At 39.5% G+C, this 25,574-nt stretch overlaps 1 protein-coding gene across 1 annotated transcript; it reads right to left on the reverse strand.

Annotated features, from left to right (window-relative positions):
• Window positions 1–737: 737 nt before the first annotated feature.
• On the reverse strand, window positions 738–25,051 carry pid1 (phosphotyrosine interaction domain containing 1). Its single transcript, XM_077611105.1, has 3 exons — window positions 24,856–25,051; window positions 14,532–14,678; window positions 738–3,281 (listed from the first exon to the last, which is right to left on the reverse strand). The coding sequence occupies exons 1-3, from the start codon at window positions 24,883–24,885 to the stop codon at window positions 2,781–2,783; spliced, it is 678 nt and encodes a 225-aa protein (XP_077467231.1). The 5' UTR covers window positions 24,886–25,051; the 3' UTR covers window positions 738–2,780.
• Window positions 25,052–25,574: the final 523 nt, after the last annotated feature.

Below are 25,574 nucleotides of genomic sequence, written 5' to 3' on the forward strand. Positions count from 1 at the left end.
AAAACATGCAATTATTGATTTAAAAAGTGGAAAAATCAGGAAATATAATAACATCTATAATGTTCATTTTAATTTGATCCTAAAACAGAAAGTCGGCACTCATGATTTACTTTCTCGGGCCGCACAAAATGATGCGGCGGGTCAGATTTGGCCCCCGGAGCGCCACTTTGACACAGGTGTTCTAGTATGATACTGTAAAATATTATTTTTAAATAATTTAAAGAGAGACTAAATCGAGTGCATTGTTTAAAAGGAAAATAATATTGAATGAAGAGACAAGATCATGATTCGGTTCATGGTTAATTTGACAGAATTAAGAGTTGATAGAATATACATAAAGTATTTTCCAAGTTCAAGTCCTAAGCAACAGATTCTTTTTTTCACTTCTCAAAGACAGAAGTGAAGTTTACCTATTCGTCAATCACATCATTTAGTATAATGTTCAACTCATTGTGCTTCTATATGAAGGAAAAGTAATCCAAACACAACATGCAGCTATACACCCACATTTGAAATTTATTTGGACCAGAAAATGCAACATGTGTGTGACTTGATGTTGTATATCCAACTTGGCAGAACATTGACCACTAAAACGGAGCTTAATTTGTTGTTGTCCCACTCCACACCACAATGAGGAATCCACTAATCTAATTCACATCAAGAAAGTTAAAAAGGATGAAAAAGGACAGGCCGATGTGTGGTTAAACTGGGCGGAAAGAAAACCATTAGACGACAGGTCTTTGTAAATGCTTTATATGCAACTTTGTTTTTTTCTTTGTAGACACTTTATAGAAAACACTTAACATTTGTCAAACATTTAAAGCAAGTCGGAGCTTCCAAACAAACGTGACTAATCTCGTCTTCCCCCTCTTGAACCAGCACGAATTCAACCATTCAATCTCATCTAACAGTGACACACATACACGCACAAACCTCTTTCAACAGACTCTCCACATTTGATTCACAGTAATCCTTTTAACACTGTTTCTTTAGCGTACCATATTTCTCATCTTTTTTATTTAAAATATTTATCAACATGTATGCTTTAATATTTGGAAAGTGATACATACATTTTATTTACATAAGCTTATGACATTGGAGCGCAATGCAATGTGCATGTACATCATATAGCATGAAGAATTTGATGTATAAGTGAGTGTGTGCATGTTTGCCTTGATTTAGCCAACCATTTTAAGCCACTTAGCAACACTCTTATCATTCTGTTGGAGTTCATTCAAATCCACCAATCTCCTTTAGAATACACTCCAATTAGATTAAGGCGGGCGCTCAGTACTTCAAATCGGTAGTTTTGGTGTGCGTAATGCAGAGCTGCCAACTACCCCAGAATTTCAGGAGTTTACCTGGAAATGCATCGCAAACTCCGGGACTCCGGATAACCTCCCTAAACTCCGGAAATCCCCCAAAAATTGTCACCTAAATGTTTTTTAAAGCAACCGTTTTAGAAAAGAACCAAATTTCCTATTTAAATGCCTCGAAATTCACACCATCCATACGGCTTGCGCCATCTTGATTCAACTGTACTGTAAACCGGAATAATTCGGTAACAAGAGTGCTTTGTGAATCAGCTGAGTTACAATTTCTGATGAATGATTCATCTTGTGTGACTTCAGCGCAAATCGATTTTGCATGAATCACATTCACTCCGGATAAACTCCGGAAATGGGACAAGGATACTCCTGAAATGGGGTCGACGGAGGTTGGCAGCTCTGGTAATGGCATGAGGAGATTGTAGGGATGACTCGAAGACTTTTAGACTCTTCAGGCATTCAGAGGTCAGAAGATTGGCGTTTTTTATCTCTTTGCATGGTAACACTTATTCCAGGCCAAAATTCATGACAGTACTTTCCTTGCTTGACTCCCCGTTGGAACTCCTCACCTCAAACTGTTGATACAGTATCCTTTTACCACTCCTCTTGCATCTATAAGCACTTGTGTCGTGTACACAATTATCTCTAATCACAGAGATAAATTAAAATAAGATGGTACACACATTCAGCCACACATATTAATCAGGTCCAGGACAAAACCATTGTAGATGAAATTGAGGCACATAATCTGGCAGGCACTGTTAAGCCTGAATTTTGGTATGTTTAAAGAAAAATCAGACATGAATGATTATCGTGTCACAAACAAGCTCCAGGTATCAGACAGAACATGTGAAGCATCTACCTATATTTCTATAGATGTCTTACACGTGTACTGACATACATCTAAGTACCATATAAGCACAAAAACTAATTGGGGGAAGCAGAAGAAGGTACCGTAAATAGGATATGGCAACACTATGGTCTATCCTTGTTTGCATTTATAAAAGATGAATCCATGTGACAAGAAAAGATGGTTTTCATAAACTCTGGATTGCAATCGAATGTTCAGAGGCCTTTTTATGCAAGGTCCCTGCAAATTAATATTGGGTTTTCTTGAGACAGGGTCTGAAGATTGGGCTTCGTAGTTTGTGGTTCCATCAATAGAAAAACTTGAATAACCACAGACGTGCCTTTGTTGGGTACAGGACTGACTCTTGTAGAAAATGGTAATGTAAATATCTGGATAATCTCTTCAAGGTGACTTAACCCACCAAGATCCAGTTGGGATGTCTTTCTATAAATCTTCATGCCAGTCGAGTTGATTGTTAGCATCTGCTAATGGTCTGAGTGATAGTAAAAGGGGAGAATGAGAGAGAGCAGCTAATATCTCCGTCCTTCCCTTCACCCCTTGTTTTGTAAGAATGGGGATCAGGAGTTCGGATCAGCATCAGTTCAACCATCGTCTGGAGTTAAATCTTCTGGAGTAGATGAGTCCTCGGCAAACTCATCCGAAGAGCCACTCTTATGGATGCGCCCATCGCAGCGCATGCTATTGAAAGTCTTCCGGAAAGCCTCCATCATTGAGTGTGCGAGCTTCTTGGCCTCCAGCTTGTTCTCACATTCTACGGCATGGCAGTCCATCTGGAAAGTCAGGTCGTCGTTGATCTCCCGGTAGATCCAGGCAAATACGTTGGGTCGCACGCTGTGATCGGCTGTGCAATATGCGATCCGTGCCACCTGGTAGGTGTCCATGGTTACCGAAGCCTCACCGTGGCCATCCAGATGGTGGAGACGTACCTGGAAGGGCCGTATCTCCAATAGAGAGCTGCCAGGGGGGCACGAGCCCTGATGCTGAGTAAGGGCGCGATGTTCCACCAGACCAACAACGGCTGATTCTGTGCAACCAGATATGAAGTTGGTCCCAGAAATAGTTACCTTGCCCAGGTACGTTACCTGCAGGAGCAAAGAACAATACATTTTATGATGGAGAATGACCATTTTCTGGGTGACAGCAGTACATTTTTAAACCAGATGTATCCCTCCTGGACTAAACCATTTGGCACACGTAATCAAATGCCGCAAATTACCCTAATTGTTTTCAGGAATGAAAACATACAGCAATTAAGAGATTTGAATAATGATTTAAATATGCATTGTTCTATGATTTTCTTTAGTCGTCCTAAAAAATTGACGGCTGTCTGTGCTCTTATTCCAAGACGGAATGTACAGTGGTACCTCGACATACGAGTGCCCCGACATACGAGCAATTTGAGATACGAGTGAAATTTCGGGAAAATATTTATCTTGAGATACGAGACAAACTTTGATATACGAGCATACATCGGAAGCGAGAGGCTGCTCATAAGAACATGATGGGCACTGCATATACTACTTCTCGTTGGCAAGTGTTAGTGCGTTATCCTATAGTGAGGACATTTGTGTGCATCATTTTCGGAATATTTTGAAGGGAATACAAAAGCAAACAACCCTCGATAGGTTGCATCTGAAAGTCAGGGTGGAGGCGGGCCAAATAGAGCCAACCCGGGAGAAGAAAGGTATCAAAATTTAAAACAAAATTAGAATTAAGTTTAGTGTAAGGTTAGATTAAACTTATTTTTGTGTGTCTGCATCGTAATCCAAGTTCATTTAAATTTGTTTATGTTAGGTTACGAGCGCGTTGCCGTGCAAAGTCTTTCTCTCTCTCCCCTCCGCGAAATCTGTCTAATTTTAGCTATTAAACACATTTTAGTACTATTAAACCACGAGTTATTTGTTACGTTGTTAATACATGGCGAATTGGAACAAATAAGTGTTTTTCCAATCCAATATCCTGTTTTGGGTGTTTTTTTCAGAGTGTTGGAACGAATGAATTTGTTTTTAGTTCATTTCTTTGGGAAACGTGAGTTTGAGTTACGAGTAAATTGACATACGAGCTCAGTTCCGGAACGAATTAAGCTCGTATCTCGAGGTTCCACTGTATTTTGCTCAGTTTGGCTGAAACAGCTACCACAGAAATAACCTTTACCAAATCAAAACAAAGCATACCAGGACCGCAACAGACTGAGAAGATTGAGATGGATAAGTTGTGAAAGTTCTTCAGACAGTTCTTGATGGGAACTGGGCTAGACTGAGAACAGCCCAGCAATAATGGCTCACTTGTGCCCTTTCGCTACAGTACTCTTTATGGCTTTATAAAAATACACAGAGGAGGAGCCATTGAGGAGCCAAAATACTCAAATAGTTTTCGCTGTCGTCTGTGTTTATAGTGAAACTGGGAGTACTTCTCTCTTTCCAAATGTTATTATATTTGACACATAGCTACAGATAATATGAAGATTTCAAAACTCGCACATACAGTTTTACTCTAATTTACTATGAAATTGAACATACTGAACGGACATCTGGAATTAACCTGCCAATCTTTGTTCTTCCTTCAACAACAAAGAATTTATTAAATTTTTTGGGGATACCTTTGAGACATTACTTATCTGAATTGAAAAAAATTAAATGTCCATGTTAAGGAAACATTTCAGTTGTAAATAAGATTGGCAGCATTTATGAAAGAGAGCAGACATCTGAGACATGTCAGTTTTTTTTTTCATAACATGCATTCTTGCATTTCTTCTACTTGCAGATTATGTTTAGTCTGCCACTGACAGTGCAAAAGCCCTTTTCTACACTATGGTTTAAAATGAATGGGATCTTTCGAGAGATCATGTATAACAATTTGCCGGTCGTTCGTTAGGTGTGTGGTGCTTCTAGCCTAAGAAGAAGGTATAATACCTAACAAAATCTCACAAAATATGAAAATTCTTTTTTTCACAACTTTCTCCACCATCAGATTGGATTAAAACACAGTACTTGCGCTAATTCCTTGAACCTACTATATTACATGTCGGACATTACTACTACACTACTTCCCAGGTCGATGTGTGCAAAAATTAATATTAAGGGTTGGAAACCACAGGTCATTGAGGATGTGTGAATTACATATACAGACGCTCCCCTACTTACGAACATTCAACTTACGAACAACAGTACATACGAACATGTCTGCAAATTGCGTTTTAGTCGAAAAATGTTCGTAAGTCCAATTTTGTATTTTTTTCCGATTAGTGCTTCTTTCCGCCGCTAATACCGACGCCTGGCGCTGTGAGGGCTCAGCTCACCCAGCATCTACCTTCTTCGTTGCAATGCGGAAGTGCGTGAACGTATCTCCAGTAGGCAAAGAACCTTTTTCATTTGTATCATTAAATATCTCGTGCATCCATTATTCAATATGGTTGGTTAAAAACGAAATGCTTCTATTGAGGGAGTTGCAAGGAAGAGGCAAGCCATTTCATTTGAAACGAGTGGCAATAATAACGAAGCTTGATGCGCGTGAGAGTGGTGAGCGTTGCACATTCAGTACCATTTATAAACAGAAAGATCGAGCAGCAGGACCCAAATATTGAACGTTGCACAAAGTTTGCAAATCAATTGAATGATGCCATACAGTGCTACCGCATCATTTATGATGAAAAAAAGAAGAAAACTGTGCAATCGTCGTTAGATCGCTTCTTTCGGCCAGTTTCTAATACATAAATCTCTCTCTCTCTCTATACAGTACTGTACATATTCTCTCCATTTTATTAAATGTTTTTTTCAGTACAAACCAATGCGTCTTACTTATACAAGCCTTAAACATACAAATGCACTTGTATAAACCTTGAATATACTTATATAGGCCTTAAACATAAATTATAATACAAAATATAGCACTGAATCAACTTACAAACAAATTCAACTTATGAACAATCGCTCGGAACCTAACTCGTTCGTAAGTAGGGGAGCGTCTGTGTGTGTATATATATATATATATATATATATATATATATATATATATATATATATATATATATGTATGTATATATATATATATATATATATATATATATATATATATATATATCATTTTCTGAACCGCTTTATCCTCATTAGGGTCACGGGGTTTCTGGAGCTAATCCCAGCTTTCTCCGGGCCAGAGGCGGGGGACACCCTAAATCGGTGGCCAGCCGATCGCAGGGCACAAGGAGACTGAAAACCATGCACACTCACACTCGTAATCATACCTAAGGGCAATTTAGAGTGTCCAATCAGCCTACCATGCATGTTTTTGGATGTGGGAGGAAACCGCAGGCCCGGGGAGAACATGCAAACACCACACAGATGGATATGACCTGGATTTGAACCCAGGACCCCAGAGCTGTGAGGCCGACGCGCTAACCACTCTGCCTGTATATATATTTTCTTTTTTCATTTATTTTTTTTATTTTTTGGAAAGTTGAACAGCAAAAGTAAAAGTCAAACGTAATGCCTCACAATTAATTTAAGGGTTGTTTGCCTTTTCAACACTCTTCCAACACCCTGTGAAATAATTATGCACTGGAGCTTTGATGGAAAAGCCATAAAGAATGATCCAAAGATCAAGTGAACCAATGACTAACCCCCAAGCCTTGACCATATTCAGCACACACCCAAAGATTTCTACTTGAATATCAAACTCTAAACTGAATAATTGAGGTCCACTTTCCTCAGACTCTTATTTTTATCTAGAATATATTGGTGGTACAGTGGAGTGGTAAAATCAGCACCTCACAATTTTGAGACAAAAATTTTCAATCCTGAATTCCTATGTGGAATTTGCATGTCCTTTCTGTGCTTGTATGGTTTTTCTCATGCTCCACTGGTTTCCTGCCACGTCCGTGGCAGAAGAAAAGAGGAATACGGATTAGGAGATGTATATTGAATACTTATACTACATGGTTTTGCAATAACTAGGTTTTATATTAGCCTATATTATTTATTCATTTACTTATTTCAGTGGAATGTTTTTCTTGATGTTGCCGGTAATAAGTCAATGGTGTTTCAAGTTTTAGTCTTATATAGCCTTTTGATATACAGTGGTACCTCGTCATACGACCGCTCGTCATACAAAATGCTCGTCTTACGGGGGAAATTTCGATCGAATAATTCGCCCGTGATGCGGTCAAAATTTCGTGATGCGACCAAGCCAGGTGGCCATGGCATTTTTTTTGCATATCTTTCGTGTATAACAATATCTACGAGCACGGAACTAATTAATTCAGATGAGTTTCTCATACGACCAGGAAACGCACAACGCGCGGGCAAAAAGAGGGCTTTCTGGGTAATGAAGTATACTCGTGCACACAACACCCATAGGCAATGGCAACCTTTCTCAGAATAAAACTTCATCACCCACAATCAATACGTGGGTAAGCTCAACTATTGTATTGCCTGTTATTCTTTCTAAGGAAAGATGCTCCCGCGATCGTTCTTTAAAGACTATTTCTCGTTGGCAAGTGGTCGTGCGTTATCCTATTGTGATGACATTTGTATGCGACATTATCGAAATATTTTGAAGGGTAGACAAAAACAAACAACTCTTGATGCGTTCGTTTTGAAGACTTCGGCGGAGCGGCCAGGTGGTGTCAACCCGTAGAAGTACGTAAGGTAAAAAAGATTACAACAAATTTAGAATTTAGTTTTGTTTGAAGTTACATTAAACGTTGAGTGTCTGTATATAGTTATCCAAGTTAATTTAAATGTGTTTGTTCGTTTACGAGTGCATTGTTGCCGTGGATAAAGCCCCCCCGAGCAGCCCCCGCCTCCGTGTGTGCCGCTGTCTATACCCTCCGCGAAATGTGTCTAATTTTACTCCTATTAAACACATTATTACTATCAAACCACTCGTTATTTATTACTTTGTCAATATATGGCGAATTATAAGAAATACAACATTTTTTTCAATCCAATATCCTGTTTTTGGTGTTTTTTTTTCAGAGAGTTGGAACAAATTAATTTGTTTCCCATTCATTTCAATGGGAAACTTCCGCTCGAGTTACGATAATCTTGTCATACGAGCTCAGTCCCGGAACGGATTAAGCTCATATCTCGAGGTACCACTGTACTTTCATTTATTTTCAGAAAAATGACCAGTTTTTATTGAAGGGATGGGAATTGTCTGATTAATCCCAAAAATAATAAAGCATTTTTCTAAATTATTAAAAAAAAATCTTACTCACAGCCCGTATGTACTGTTTAAAACCCTATACAGTAATACCTCAAAATACGAGTGCCCCGACATACGAGCAATTTGAGATACGAGTAAAATTTGAGCAAATGTTTATCTTGAGATACTAGACCAATTTTGATATACGAGCATACAGCGGACGCAAGAGGCTGCTCATAAGAACATCATGGACACTGTCTTTCTGGTCGCAACTCCTTCGTGTAATGTCTCTACGAGCACTGGGCGGAGCGTTGCATTTTTTCCCGTTAGTCAGTGCGAATGGCGGAGCGATCGCAAATACGAGAGGAGTATATACTACTTCTCGTTGGCAAGTGGTCGTGCGTTATCCTATTGTGAGAACATTTGTGTGTATCATTTTCAGAATATTATGAAGGGAAGACAAAAGCAAACAACCCTCGATAGGTTGCATCTGAAAGTCAGGGTGGAAGCGGGGCCAATAGAGCCAACCCGGGAGAAGAAAGGTATAAAAATTGAAAACAAAATTAGAATTAAGTTCAGTGTAAGGTTAGATTAAATTTATTTTTGAGTGTCTGCATCGTAATCCAAGTTCATTTAAATTTGTTTATGTTATGTTACAAGCGCTTTGCCGTGCAAAAAGTCTCTACCCCTCTCCCCCCATTTCTCTCTGTCCCTCTCTCTCTCTCCCCTCCGCGAAATCTGTCTAATTTTAGTACTATTAAACACATTTTAGTACTATTAAACCACTAGTTATTTGTTACTTTGTTAATAGATGGCGAATTAGAACAAATAAAAATGTTTTTCCAATCCAATATCCTGTTTTTGGTGTTTTTTTCAGATGGTTGGAACAAATGAATTTTTTTTAGTTCATTTCTATGGGAAACATTTGTTTGAGTTACGAGAAAATCGACATACGAGCTCAGTCCGGGAAAGCATTAAGCTCGTATCTCGAGGTACCACTGTATACGCTTCAACTTGCCTACCTCAACAGAAAATTGGCACTCGCACTGACCAAAATGTCTCAACCTGAATGCTGCAATGTAAGAGACTGGGGGTATCTTGACATTTTCCCTCAGAAGCCCCTATGTCTATATGACTGGGAATTCACAGCCTGGGAATGCAGCATTCCTGAGAAGCATGTTAACATTCCTCCAAACTTATTGAATTAGCACAGCACAGCTGGCTCCGCTTGCCAAGGCATGCAAAGTTGGATAAGCAGCGTGTTTGTACGCGTGCGCGCGCTGCAGGAAGTGTATGTGTGAAAATGTAAAACTTAGTCTGGAGTGTATTGGGTTAGGTCAAATCAGTGGTAGCTCAGTCTAAATGAAAGAGACTTTTGTGTGCACACGTTAAATGCAGCCAGGTATAGCATAGAGAATCTCTATATATTTTAGGAATAGTGTCCTCAGTAATATGTCTTTAATTCAGAGAGCCAGAGTGGTCTCCGAGACAGATTTGTCAGTGTATTTTGTTGGGGAATTGATTGGTCACTAGGTACAGACATAACATTTTAGGCAATGCCTTATTTATTTATTTAGGTTGCACACTTTGACCAAGTCCATCCAAATTTTTTCTTAACCGAGGCTAATGTTGCATTGATTGATACACTTTTTTCTACATAATTTTGAGGTATTGAGGCATTCCTGTAAGCTCTATTTTTGTTCTTGTTTTCTTTTTACACATTTTAAGTACTATACTGCATACCTGTCAACCTCTGCCGATAACTGCCCTTATAAATGATTATGATTCCCCTTACAAACCCCCCCAAAAACTTACAAACACCGTACGAGTTGTACGGTGTTTGTAAGGTTTTTGGGGGATTTGTAAGGGGAATCATAATCATTTATAAGGGCAGTTATCGGCAGAGGTTGACAGGTATGATACTGTTTCTCTCCCTTTTTTGGGGAGACGGGGGCGTGGTATCCTGAATAGTTATTGGATTGGATTGGATAACTTTATTCATCCCATATTCGGGAAATTTTGTTGTCACAGTAGCAAGAGGGTCAGGATGCAGGAATAGGAAAGGCATTTTAGACATAAATAGATAGGTAAAAGTTAATAAATAAATACATGAATAAATATATAAATATATATATATATGTATTTATTTGTATATATATATAAATATATATATAAATATATATATATATATACATATACTTCAGCAACACGCGTATTTATTAATTAAATTATTTATATATTTATTTATATATTATTTATTTATGTATTTATTTATTTATTATCTTACTTATTACCTATCTATTTATGTCTAAAATGTCTTTTCCTGTGTCTGCATTCTCACCCAGTGACAATGAAATTTCCCATATACGGGATTAATAAAGTTATCTATGATTTAGTTTGCTTATTTACTTAAAATGCTAGTAAATATTTGCAAAATATGTGATTGGCTGGCCATCAATCTACCACACCTGAATCAAATGATCAACTCTGTCCAGAAGCTTCATACCCATACTGATTATTTGATTCAGGTGTGTTGGTGGAGGGAGACATGGAAAACAGACTGGATACGGGCTCTCGAGGACCGGACCACCCCTGCTCTAAATTGGCTCTAGGTGCGTTTGAGGTAGGCTCCAGCACCCCCCGTGACCTTAGAGAGGATAAAGCAGTTCAGAAAATGAATGAATGAATAACAACCTCCACCAGAATTGTTGTGTTGTACTTTTTGGGTTGATCTGAAGACATGGAAGAACACAAAGTAGGTAGGGGGAAAAAGCTTCTATTTGCATACAATATCAGGTCATGACAAAATACTTAATACCCACAGATTTTCTGTGAGGTATACTGCTTTCTTGAATCTTGAATGTTAGTGTGATCTCATGGTATTTACATTATGTTGATTGTAGCTGACACGATTATCACATCTGTAGACCAGATGAATACACAAGCCAGAGTAGGATTCAAACTTCTGAACGGGTAACTAAACCAAACTCTCATGGATGAAATGGACAGGCCACTGGCAAGTAGTACACGGTCGATTGGTCGCCGGTCTTTTGGTCGCCGATCTTTTGGTCGCCGGTCTTTTGGTCGCCCGGAAGGTTATTGATAATTACCATTTAAATCGTTGCTCAAATTCCCTAAATACAAACTGCGAATTACTATTTAGTCATACTTAATGCCCTAGTAATTATTAGGCTAAAGAAAAGCTCCAAATTTCCCGGACTTTTATTGTTTTTTGTTGGAGAACTTGTTAAGACCCTGACTGACGTAGCTTCTTAAAGGGACAACGCATGTACATACAAAACTCTTATACACTCACACGTCGGCTCAATGAAACTGCTCATGGCCATTGTTGGCTTTTATTGATGCGTAGACTGTGTTGTTTTACCTTGTTTTGTCGCCGGTCTTTTGGTCGCGGTCTTTTGGTCGCGGTCTTTTGGTCGCCCGGACCGCGACAACGGGCGACCAAAAGACCGCGACCAAAAGACCGGCGACCAAAAGACGGCGACCAAAAGACGGCGACCAAAAGACCGCGACCAAAAGACCGGCGACCAAAAGACGGTGACCAAAAGACGGCGACCATAAGACGCGACCAAAAGACGGCGACCAAAAGACCGGCGACCAATCGACCGCACATGCTGGCAAGTTTACATAGCACAATGATATTGATAGGAGCCCTGTGTTCGAAAAGTTTAACCGGTCCAGATTACTTTGGTCTAGTCTGTGAATGCAAAGTGAAAATGAATAGTGTCTCAATTGATGTGAAGTGGCCTGTTATAACAGCAGCAAGCCAAGAAAGGAAATGAGAGGTGGCCTTTCATCCATGCTAGTTGTTAGCTTTGGCAGTGTGTCAGCAATCCTCAGCCAGCCTGTCTGTTTGCAAACTGAGGTTGCGGCTCGAAGGGAACGAAGTGGAGGAAGAGGGGATGAAGAAAGCATAAGGCAGAATATAAAACACAGTGAGGATAGTAAATGGTGTCATGTTGTACTGTTGCCCATAAAAGTCACCAGGAGGGAGTGTGGGGAGAGCAAAGCCGCTATTGTTTCTTCATTTTTCTGTTATTCCAGAAATCGGGCAAAAGAACAAGAAATGTCTAGAAATGGAGACACTCTGGCAGATGGGCAGACAGGCAGGTAGTGAGTCAGACAGGATGTTACACCTGCCAACAGATGAGGGCAATACGACGGGCCAATTCGCTTTTAGGTGGTTTCGCAAACAGATGGTAGTGATTACTTTTATGTGGCTGGCACTGTGCTAAATAGTGGTAGTGGTATCCGTGGCAGTGTGATTTGGCATTCTTTACCATGCTGGAAAAAACACAGTGGGCTCAGAGGCTACACGTGGATGTTGGGACTCACACCAAGAAGACAGGGCGTTCAAGTCCAGCTATGAGCAGCCTTCACCTAGGTGACATATCAATATTTGGCTTCTTTTATGGATGATAGAGCCAACTTTGTGATACTGAGCGACCACTACCATGTCTTTGCATCACAAGAGTTCTGGTTTTTTAATGGTGAGCTGTGAAAACAACTGCCAATTGAAAACATTAATCTCTTTTTTAATAAAAGCACAATATGCCAGACTGACCTTGATCATTAACCAGACCTGGGCGATACAACGATAATTATCGTCAAATACTTTTTGTCAACAATAATAAAATAAAGTAAAATATATTTAAACTGCAACTAGTACACCACATGAACCCCACAAAGAATGGGGCACTGATGCGTCGTAAACGCTATTTCCAGACCAACATTCAGTAGACGAAGAAGATGGTAAGAAACAAATAGCTATTTCTAGCATGGTTAGTTAAAGAGCAGCAACCACAGAGCATGAAAGGGAAAGGACTATTTCACAGGCAAAATTAGCAATTATGAGATGCAGGACAACACCGAGCTGACCCACTAATGGATCCAAGTGAACTTCCTCTGTTGTTTTATTTTATTTTATTTTATAAATGCCTCCTAAATACCTGTCCACAAACAGCAGCCTTATTGAAAATTTCCTTAACCCATTGTCCTCATTTGATGAAAGCCTGTAATTCTGTTACAGGTGATGTAAATGTATATAGTTTCTTTTTGTGAGGCTGCAAATAGTCTACTTGCCAATGCTGATGATGTCTTCAGTTGATTATTTTATTTATTTCCTATTGCACAGCAACTTTTGGTTTGAAGGCAAATTTTAAAAAATAAAGAGGCTAATCTAATTTTATTATTCATTACTTTTCCTAGTGTAATGGGGGAGTTTTCTTATCGCCTTATAGTGTGGGAAATACGGTATATACTAAATTAGCTTCTGTCCTAGGCAGAATGGATGGAACCATTGCTTGCTTGCATTCTTGATTGATTGATAGATTGATTGACTGACTGACTCACTCACTCACTCACTCACTCACTGACTGATTGACTGACTCATTGATGCATAAAGCAATGACATTAAAAACAGATGTTACCAATTTATATCTAACTGGTTCAATAAAATGTTTAGAAAAAAATAAACTAACTTCCTTTTAATTTCCAAAATAGTTTGGTCCAGTACGTTTTGGACTTTAAATGTAATCAAGCTATATATCAGTTTGACAAAGCATTTCCACTGAGCATTTTCAGAAAAATAAAGATCTAATGAATTTGAAACAGTATTGTTACATAGATTTGAGGATTAAAAAGGCAATCTGTGTCCATGGATTATTAAAAACGTGACAAGCGTGTATGTTTTCCTGTTTTATGGTTGCTTTTTTTATACACTTTCACCTCATGTGTGCACAATTGAATTTCAGGAAGTTTGAGTTTCGTTTAGTTAAGAGCTCTGAGTGTCCTGCTGTTGATAGCGGTGCACCTGGTTCGATTCCCACTTTTGGATTGGCGTTGTGGGTAAAACTTGTGTGCCAAAGGTAACATGTATCCGTAACGTTCTCTGAAGGGAAAAGCCAAGATGGATGATGGATGCTAATAAGCATTTGTGTCAGTCACATGAGGAAACCATATTTCCACAAAGCAAGAATGAATGTTTCAAAATTAAAGCATCTTAATGGTCAGACCGTAATAGCCAGGTACAGTACAGCAGTACATTGTAAAATGAATAGAACTTGTGTGTTCAGAAGTAAAGTTGGATTATGACTGTTATAATACTATTATAGAATTAGTATTCAGGTAAAGACTGGATTTGGGGATTATGAAATTGCATGTGAGTTTACCTTGTATCCTGCATGGATTTTGTTCTTTGTAAGTGGTGTGTTGGAGCAAAGTTCAATGGCTTCGGGCTCATGGAAGATCACCGTCGGCAAAGGCTCCTTCCTCAGCGTCAGCACATTCAACTTGGTCTTCAGCATGCTCTGAAAATGCTGTGGAGAAGGAAGAGAAGATGAGGCTTCTTGTAAACTTTTAGTGTGGACCAGACAATTGTTTTCCCCCAATGAGAGGCCAAATAAATATACTTCATAACATGATCATAGTCATAGTCACATTGGTAAAAAAAAAAGTAAACATTTTCAAAGACAAAAAAATTCTTCTCACCAAATCTCAGCTTTTTTCTGGCCAAGTGAAAAATACTCTATATTTTGTACCATTAAGAACAGTTTTTTGGCAATCATATAAAAGAGTGAGATCAAAATGTTCTTATATCTATTCACAATCTGGAAGGTCATGGTGCCTCTTGAAATAAATTCTTGGCAGGTTCTGTGAGTACACTGTACAACAATGGACTAGGGGGCGGGGTGGAGGTGTGGGGGTCGCTATTTTCTGACAGCAGAATGTAGAACATGAAGAGCTGATAAAGGGAGTGCTGCACTTGCGGTGATAACCCAATAGATGAGCGATGAAGTAGAAGGCAGTCTCCAATTTCCCATTTTACAGCACAAATTAAAATGTGATCTGACTGGTATGTCTATACTGCAGTTCCCCCATACCAAACACATGCAAACTTCCCAGTGAAAAAGACACCAACAAACATGATGCAGATAAACAGAGAGAGCAAAAGGAGAGGAAAAGGTGTTTCTTGAAGTACTAAAAACGACAAGCCAAGAAACGGTACAGGTTCATATACTTTTACGATCTGATTAATGTTAGACATTTATGGGCCTTTATCAATATATTGTAATCAAATGCCCCTGCAAAATTGCAGATTTACCGATGTGATGTAGAATCATTGCCTGATAGCGCAGCTCACAGCTGCATTCATATGAAAAGCTAAATAGCTTGAATTTATTAGAGGAGAAAATTCCTAAACATTTCATGATTAAAGTTATGCTTTGTTTTGTTTCAAAGTGCAGCTTATTAGCTGTTCACCACACTGCGGCCAAGCCATCTGAATACAATATAATTCATACTGTATAAAACTGCTGCTTCTCAATGATTGCAGAATTTCTAACAAATGTCTGTGTGTCTCATATACAGTTGTGGTCAAAGGTTTACATACACTTGTGAAGAACGTAATGTCATGGCTCTCTTGAGTTTCCAGTTATTTCTACAACTTTGATGTTTCTCTGATAGGGTGATTGGAACAGATACTTCTTTGTCACAAAAAACATTCATGAAGTTTGGTTCTTTTATGACTTTATTATGGGTTAACAAAAAAAGTGATCAAATCTGCTGGGTCAAAAATATACATACAGCAACACGAATTAGCAATTTTGGTGACTGAGAAAGTTGTGTCAGTGAAATGAGCTTCATAGCATGGCCTCTTAACTTCTTGTGAGTGATTATGAGTGACTACAGCTGGTGACTTCTCTGAGGCCATTTAAATAGGGCTCATTGGATGCAAACGCCCACAAACGCTACAATGGGAAAGTCAAAGGAGCTCAGCATGGATCTGAAAAAGCAAATCCTTGACTTGAACAAGTCAGGAAAGTCACTTGGAGCCATTTCAAAGCAGCTGCAGGTCCCAAGAGCAACAGTGCAAACAATTGTTTGTAAGTATAAAGTGCATGGCACTGTTTTGTCACTACCACGATCAGGAAGAAAACGCAAGCTATCACCTTCTGCTGAGAGAAAATTGGTCAGGAGGGTGAAGATTCAACCGAGAATCACCAAAAAGCAGATCTGCCAAGAATCGGAAGCTGCTGGAACACAGGTGTCAGTGTCCACAGTCAAGCGTGTTTTGCATCTCCTTGGACGAGAGGCTGCCGTGCAAGAAGGAAGCGCTTGCTCAAAAAGCGGCACCTTAAGGCTCGACTGAAGTTTGCTGCTGATCACATGGACAAAGACAAGACCTTCTGGAGGAAAGTTCTGTGGTCAGACGAAACAAAAATCGAGCTGTTTGGCCACAATGCCCAGCAATATGTTTGGAGGAGAAAAGGTGAGGCCTTTAACCCCAAGTACACCATGCCTACCGTCAAGCACGGTGATGGTAGTATTATGCTGTGGCGCTGTTTTGCTGCCAATGGAACTAGCGCTTTAAGGATAGTAAATGGGATAATGAAGAAGGAGGATTACCTTCAAATTCTTCAAGATAAGCTAAAGTCGTGCCCAAAGATTGGGTCTTGGGCGCAGTTGGGTGTTCCAACAGGACAATGACCCCAAACACACATCAAAAGTGGTAATGGAATGGCTAAATCAGGCTAGAATTAAGGTTTTCGAATGGCCTTCCCAAAGTCCTGACTTAAACCCCATTGAGAACTTGTGGACAGTGCTGAAGAAACAAGTCCATGTCAGAAAGCCATCAAATTTAACTGAACTGCACCAATTCTGTCAAGAGGAGTGGTCAAAGATTCAACCAGAAGCTTGCCAGAAGCTTGTGGATGGCTACAAAGAAGCGCCTAATTGAAGTGAAAATGGCCAAGGGACATGTGACCAAATATTAGCGCTGCTGTATGAATATTTTTGACCCAGCAGATTTGATCACTTTTTTCTGTTCACCCATAATAAAGTCATGAGAGAAACAAACTTCATGAATGTTTTTGTGACAAAGAAGTATCTGTTCCAATCACTCTATTAGATATATTTATATATATATATATATATATATATATATATATATATATATATATATATATATATATATATATATATATATATATATATATATATGAAGCGAAAGGAAAAGATGGAGAAAAATAAAATTCAAAACTTGCTGACCTCCACGTCAGCACTTTACAGTTTCCTAACAGCGGCTCACATTCCTGTGGTCGAGCCTGGCATGAACGAAGAACAAATGTTGCCCACCCCCTACCTGGAGCAAAAGGCATGAGTGGAGGGCCACTCTTAAATGCGTTCATAATATTTTAATTTAATTGTATTTCCCGTATTGCAAATTCCCCACATCCAGTGATGGCAGTTATTCATTCTATTTTGGATTTAGACTTGGAATAAGTGACAGACTCAATCATCAGACCAGCAGTGGACAGGTTGGGAAACAAGAGTTTTGTCTGCATGCCACAATACACAATGACTATCGTCACAGGGAAAGCTAAAACCACAATCCAGGATTAGAAAACACAAACGCTCTGTTTTGAGATTTACATTTCAGTAACTGTTTAGTTTAATCTGAATTAGTATCACGTGCCTAAATCAATGGTCACAAGAAAGTGAAAATTCTTTATTCCTGAGAAACCGACTGGGAAGAACTTTAGAAATATTTCACAAATATGTAAATGGAATTTAAGGGTGTACATCCTTCACCACTTCGCAGCTTTAGTACGTCACATTTTTTCATAGTCATACCTCTACTTACGAATGCCTCTAGGTAGAAAACTTTCAGGTTACGAAAGCTTCTTATATGCAAATGAGTGACTCGAGATACGAAAAAGATCCAAGTTACGAAATCCCACAAAAAGTAAATACGTTTCCTTATACGATATTTTATTTTGAAATTGTCGCGGAGGCATCTCACCCGCCGACCGCCTTAAAATTGAACTATACAAAAATGAATTAAGCTTTAAAGAGCCCAATCATGTCGACTTTCAAGCAATTCAGTCACTCATATTTTATGAAGCATTTTGAAATAATGATCCTTCAATCCAAAGTAATTGAGGAAACCCATGTTGTTTGTCAACAGAATATTTTATCTAATCAAGATAAGATCTTGGGACAATTTTGAGTGAGTAGTCAAATCCCTATCAAAAGATAACTATTCCTTAAAAATGGTCTACTAACGGAACACTCAGTACTCTTTAAAGCAACAGCCGCCCTGCAATCTTTGGAGAGTGTCTTGCAGTGATGACTTTAACAGGTAACGGATGCAAAGTTTACCTTTAACTCCCAAAGGAAATTGTACAGCAAAGTGTTTCCATAGCCAATCTCAAGGTATGGAAGAGTATTCTGCAACCCACTTCTACCACAGCTACTGAAAATAACTTAACATGCTGTGTTCGCTCAACCAAACGGCTACAATATATTGAGTTTAGACAGTAACTACTGTATATGCTAATGCTATAAAAAAAAATATATATATCAAAATTTGTGTAACAACTCTTTACCCCAGCCGCCTCGTGGTGTAGAGGTTCACTCGCCTAAATTCGGTGTGGCCAGGCGCGGGCTCGATTCTCGCTGGGGGCGGTATGATTGTGAGTGCGTATGGTCGTTTGTCCCTCTGTATGCCCTATGGCTGACTGGCGACTAGTCTAGGGTGTAGTCTGCTTTTCGCCCGAAAGTCAGCTGGGTTGGGCTCCAGAACCCCCGCAACCCTTTTGAGGATGTGCAGTATAGAAGATGAATGAATTCTTTACCCACGATTTGATACACAAAATTATTTTTGGAAAATTGTCTTACACTACGGGACTGAATCATGGCTGAGTTATGCGATTTTAAAACGTTTCTTGTTACGGGTTTAGTATATTAAATTAGATTAGATAACTTTATTCATCCTGTATTCGGAAAATTTCATTATCACAGTAGCAAAAGGGTGAGAATACAGACACAGGAAAGGACATTTTAGACATAAATAAATAGTTAATAAATAAGTAAATAAATAAGCGTGTTGCTGAAATATATATATACATATATATACATATACATACATATATAAATATACATATACATACATGCATGCTACATACCGTATTTTCTCACATATTAGCTACCTCCGCATGTAAGACGTACCCTTAAAATTGTTGAATTTTACAATTCCTCTCGTATAATACGCCCCTTGATTCACAATATTCACCTCCATATTCATGGTTTTAATAGGGAGTACAAATGTGTTACTTTGAAAGGAAAATCTTAAGAAAAAATAATCGCACGTGGAATTTCTATGATACTGTATGAATCGAAAGGATCGTCTGCTGGATTGCACATTCCAATAGGGTGTTGCCTGCACGTAGACAAATTCAAAAAGGAAGTCACGTGAGCAGTACAACCAGGAAGTGTGTCCGTAGCGGTGTACTTTTCACCAAATGGAAAAATCAATCATCAAAAAAAATGACAAAGAGCAATTTGATTTTTTTTTTCAAAAAAAAATACAGGTCTATGTATGTGTCTGTCCTAGAAGAGTTTATAATTGAGCAACTATATTGAAGTATATAAACTCTATCCGGAATGGATTCACTGATACTCATATTTTCCTGGGAATGTGTTGGCTATGATAGTCGTAAAGTATTCACACCTCACTCAGAAAGTGACTTAATTTTCCTCTATTTCCATAAGAAATCTTGAGATAAACTAAAATTCCTACAGGAGCAAAGATTCACAAATACAAATTTCCTATGCAAACCTAAACTGTGTAAAAATACATCTTAAAAACTTGCGAGTGCATGGGAAAAATTGCAAATACAAATTATTGCTTTTAAATAGGGACATAAGCAGAACTTAAAATTTGGACTAATAAGTTAATTAAGTGGCCATTTAAGTTTAATGATAAATACTGTACATATGAAGGTATAAGCATGTAATGAGCCTGTTTACTCATAATAAGCGAATCAAAATCCCAAATTAGAAGTTGTATTTTTTACAATGTGCATGCACTAAAAATACTCTCAATTGATAACTCATTTGACTGTTGAACTAACATTACATTGCCGAAAAGTTTCAAACTCGTGTTTAAGGGATTTTGAATAGTGGTACCTCGACCTACGATCAGCCAGTGGTACGACATGCTCGTGGTACGACGAAAATTTCAATCAAATAATTCGCCCGCGATATGATCACAATTTCGAGATGCGACCAAGCCAGGTGGCCATGATGAGAGGCTGTTTATCATTGTAGCGCACTGTCTTTTTTTGCCGCATCTCTTTCGTCTAAACAGATATCTACGAGCACTGAACAATTTATTCAGACGAGTTTCGACCATGCGCGGGCAAAAAGAGGGCTTTCTGGGTAATGAAGTATACTTGTGCACACAACACCACCGTTACTTTGTTAATAGATGGCGAATTAGAAGAAATAAAACATTTTTTCCAATCCAATATCCTGTTTTTGGTGTTTTTTCAGAGGGTTGGAATGAATTAACGCCCCCACCCCTCTCTCTGTCCGTCTCTCTCTCTCTCCCCCCTTCGAAATCCGCCTAATTTTACTTCTATTAAACACGTTATTACTATTAAACCACTAGTTATGTGTTACTTTGTTAATAGATGGCGAATTAGAAGAAATAAAACATTTTTTTCCAATCCAATATCCTGTTTTTGGTGTTTTTTCAGAGGGTTGGAACGAATTAATTTGTTTTTAGTTCATTTCAATAGGAAACGTCCGCTCGAGTTACGAAATGCTCGACATACGATCTCAGTCCCGGAACGGATTAAGATCGTATGTCGAGGTACCACTGTATAGTCATAGATAGGGATGTCCAATGCTGATTTTTTTTTTTTACCGCCGATATGATTTTTTAAAAGATATATTTTGCCAAGGCAGCTCGGTAGACCAGTGTTTAGTGCGGCGGCCTCACAGTTCTGGGTCGAGGGTTTGATACCAGGTCAGTCCTTACTCTGTGGAGTTTGCATGTTCTCCCCAGGATTGTGTGGGTTTTCTAAGGGTTCTTCAGTTTCCTTCCGCAGCCCAAAAACATGCTTGGTAGGCTGGTCGAACACTCTAAATTGCCCCTAGGTATGAGTGTGAGCATGAATGGTTGTCTGTCTACCTGTGCCCTGCAATTGCCTGGCCACCGATTCAGGGTGATCCCCACCTGGTGCTCGTAGTTGGCTCTCGTAGTTGGCTGGGATAGGCTCCAGTACCCCCCTTGTGAGGATAAATTGTTCAGAAAATAACTGATTGTTTTGTCAATACCAATCTGAACCCCATATTTTTCGACCAACCTATTGTTTCATTTTGAGCATTGCAATATCTAGTTGCCACACGCAATATTGCAAACAACACAAGATGTGTAAAATCTTTAAATAAGGTCTTTTGTTTCCTTCTGACTCCCCACTGTCATCTAGTTCTGTCCCATTTTACATTGTTTCAAATCCCTTTCAACATAACAACAACAACTGAATTGATTTGCACATAAAAAAAGTCAGAATAACAACCAAAAAGAGTGACCGCATGTGACAACAGGAACCAATCCTTGCCTGTTTGTCGCGTGTCACACAGTTAAGCATCAACCGGGGCTAAAGAAAGAGCTGCTGACACAGGAAAAGACATGCTTGCTTGCCACAAGCCTTTTCAAAAAAGAACAGTGTCTATGTGTATTTGTGTTTTTCTGAGTGCGCGCAGTTGTGCAGAGACCTGTGTAGGCTGTCAGGGAGGGAGAGAATGAAGATTTGTCTTTCAAATACAGAGACAAAGCTGAGTGAACAGCAAAAGATTAGGAAATACTCCAAAATCTTAATTAAAAACTGCAGCAGCTTTTTGTCTTTTCCCAGAAATTCTCTGCATAAACTGTATCCCTTCATCCCTGCTGTCGCCATCAATATCTTCTTTTTGCCTAAACATGAGACTTTTATGCAGTGAGACATCAGGTGTTGCCATGGCAACTGGGAGGCAAAGCCAGTGAGAGCATGGATGTATGCCACCGCGGATGAAAGCAGGAAAAAAAAAAACAATAAATGCAAGATAAATAAATGGAGACCAATCGGCTACTTGATGGCTTGGCAGAAATTATCCATTAACCCTGACTCAACTGATCTGAATAATACCGTTGTTAAGAGAGCTGTTGCCATGGTTACCCAGCAGGCAAGTGCCTGCTTCTGCTTTTAGTTATAAAGCAGTGCTAATGGTGCTTATCATTTTTTTCATGCTCGCAATTAGAAATTTAACATTGTATTCATGGATGCTAGTCTTATATAGGCATTATTTAGACAGGCACGGAAAATGATTGATTTGCAATGTTTCTTAAATTGTCCTTTGAAAATTTCAATGGCCATTAAATAAACACCAAATAAGGTTTAATATGGATTGTTACATTTAGACATTGCTACCTTTTGAACCAAACACTACCAACCGGCTCAGCCTGAAAATATAATATAATAAATATAAGAACATGCCTCCGATTAAGGTGAGGTAAAATACCATTTCAGTGGTCCAGGTAATTAGAGTGAAGAAGATAGTGCAGTAAGGGTGCAACATAGCTTAAGTTCAATGTGTAGACATCCGCGTTGACCTGTAGAAATAATGCATTATAAAAATAAATAAATAAACTCCCTGCTGAAACCACTGACTTGTGACAAATGTAGCCCACCCTATCAACTCATCGAATGCATTTCTCTCTTCAAGATATGTTAGAAAAATGTTAATATTGATGCTATTTAATTTTCTTTGATGTATGTTTAGTTTGGCAGTAAACCCCAACGCTAAGTAGTAACAAACATCTTGGAACCTTATTTTAAAAAGAATTTTACACTATCTGCCAAACTGCTGCTTGCTGTGAGGTGGAATGAGTTTACTGCCACCATCTAGTACTCGTATTACAGGTAAAAAATAATAAATAGTGTTACTTGTAAGTCAAAACTTTACTCTATACACCTCTAGATTTAAAAAAAAAGATTGTAAAAAAAAAAAGACCAGCTCTGGGGTCTTTTATCCCAGGTCAGCCCTCACTGTGTGGAGTTTGCAAGTTCTCCCCAGGCTTGTGTGGGTTTTCTCCGGGTACTCCTGTTTCCACAAAAGGATGTATGCTAGACTATCTGGTTGAACACTCTAAATTACCCCTAAAGCCTAAATGGTTATCCGTCTCCTTGTGCCCTACGATTGGATGGACCACAATTCAGAGTGTCCCCCACCTGGTGCGCAAAGTCAGCTGGGATAGGCTCCAGCACCCCCCAAAACCCTTGTGGAGATACACGTTCCAGAAAATAAATGAATGAAAAACATACTTAGATGGTGAAATAAGCATTCAACCTTTTTCAGTGGTCTGAATTCTCATCAAACAAATAACTTGATTTCAAATACCAGCAGAGAGTAAAGAAAAAGTGATTTCATCATATACATTTGACACCAAATCTAGGTCGGTCCGCCTGTGTGGAGTTTGCGTGGGTTTTCTCTGGGTACTCCGATTTCCTCCTACATTCCAAAGACATGCATGGTAGGCTGATTGGACACTCTAAATTGCCCCTAGGTATGAGTGTGAGCGTGAATGGTTGCTTGTCTCTATGTTCCCTGCGATTGGCTGGCCACCAATTCAGGGTGTCCCCCGCCTCTGGCCCGAAGTCAGCTAGGATAGGCTCCAGCACCCCCCATGACCCTAGTGAGGATAAAGCGGTTGAGAAAATGAGATATGAGAGACATTTGAAAACCATCCCAATAATACAGTTTGAGGGAAGTTAAAGAACTTCATCCATTGCTTGATCCTTCCAGAATGCGGTTGCTAGGCGACGTATGTCTCGCTGGTTGAATAACCACTTCGAGCGCTGATACATCTATTGAAGAGGATGATGTGAAATGTGCGTAATGGTGCAATTTACAGCGGTCGCAGGGTGCAGCTCACCCTAGAATACTAATAAATAGTAACTTCTTCACAATTCGTCATTCTATCTTGTTGACGTCTGGGCAGAAGAGAGGATTGTGCAAGTTCACTTGGCAGCCATGCAGTCCAAAGGCCCACATCTGGAGAGCATTATGTCTGCAGGAGACTCGAAAAAAAGAAAGGCCCCCGCACATCAAACTACGAGCATTTTTTTTGCGTTTCTAAACATGTGACCTCGCTCGCATTTCGGAAAGGAATCGAAAAAACAAACCCAACACCCTGGCGTCGAGAGAGTGGAAGGCCTGTGTTTGCACACATGAGGTTGGCGTTCATTCGGGAGGGGGGGAAGCTTTGTGGAGAACTGTGACTATTTTAAACTCCAGTGAAATGTTTGCAATTTGTGGAAAATATTGCATTTTCAGCGTAGTTGATCGCGGATTAGATGAAGGTGCACACTTGGCGTACTATGAGTAGCTGCACGTAAACGTATCACCAAATACAAAGACGCAGAATGGGGAAAATGGGAGATCCCAATTTGCTGATTTTTGGGCTGCTTTTAAACCATTAATAGGTGGTTGACGATGCTCCTTCGCCCATTGACTCTTTTCAAACACGTAGGAAGTCCAAGTGCAGCAAAAGAAGAAAGCAGCGAGCAACACACACACAATCAGCCTACGTAAAAAATGACAGCATAATCTTTTTTTCAGGGCTTCTGGTCGACAGTAAACGTCTCACCGACCGTCGTGTCCTACCTGGAGTCGTTCCGACGCTGGTTGCCACATATTCGCACTATGAAAGGCTTTCCGTCTTGACGACAGCTTGTTCTCTAGTCGTAGTCCGGTTCACATCTGTTCGCTGTCGCCGTTCGCCTCTGCCCTTCTCCAGCCTGGACCAGTCGGCGACCAACGATGAGTTGCTCCGCCTGGCGACACTTCCTTCTGTCCCCAGCAGGTGGAGCTCGCCGCTAGTCTTCTCATTGCTGTCAGACGGACTCGGTCGACTGTAGTAAGCAATAGTATTCTCATCTCATTTCATTCGGGGGGTGCTGGAGCCTATCCCAGCTGACTTCGGGCCAGAGGCGGGGGACACCCTGAATTGGTGGCCAGCCAATCGCAGGGCACAAGGAGACAAACAACCATTCACGTTCTCACTCATACCTAGGGGCATCTCAGTGTCCAATCAGCCTACCTTGCATGTCTTTGGAATGTGGGAGGAAACCGGAGTACCCGGAGAAAACCCACGCAGGCAAACTCCACACAGGTGGACCAACCTGGATTTGAACCCAGGTCCCCCACTGTGAGGCCTACCCGCTAACCACTCGTGACTTGTATTAATACCTTTTTTTTATCAGTGATGACTCGTAACAAAATACATTTTTTTAGGTATCTGTACGTAAGTTGCTTATCGCCTTATCTACATTTATATTTTTACATTTGAAAGGGGGTGTCTGCCCGTCTGTTGTTTTAGTGGT

This window comes from Stigmatopora argus, chromosome 10, assembly GCF_051989625.1.
Source record: "Stigmatopora argus isolate UIUO_Sarg chromosome 10, RoL_Sarg_1.0, whole genome shotgun sequence".
NCBI classification, from domain to species: Eukaryota; Metazoa; Chordata; class Actinopteri; order Syngnathiformes; family Syngnathidae; genus Stigmatopora; species Stigmatopora argus.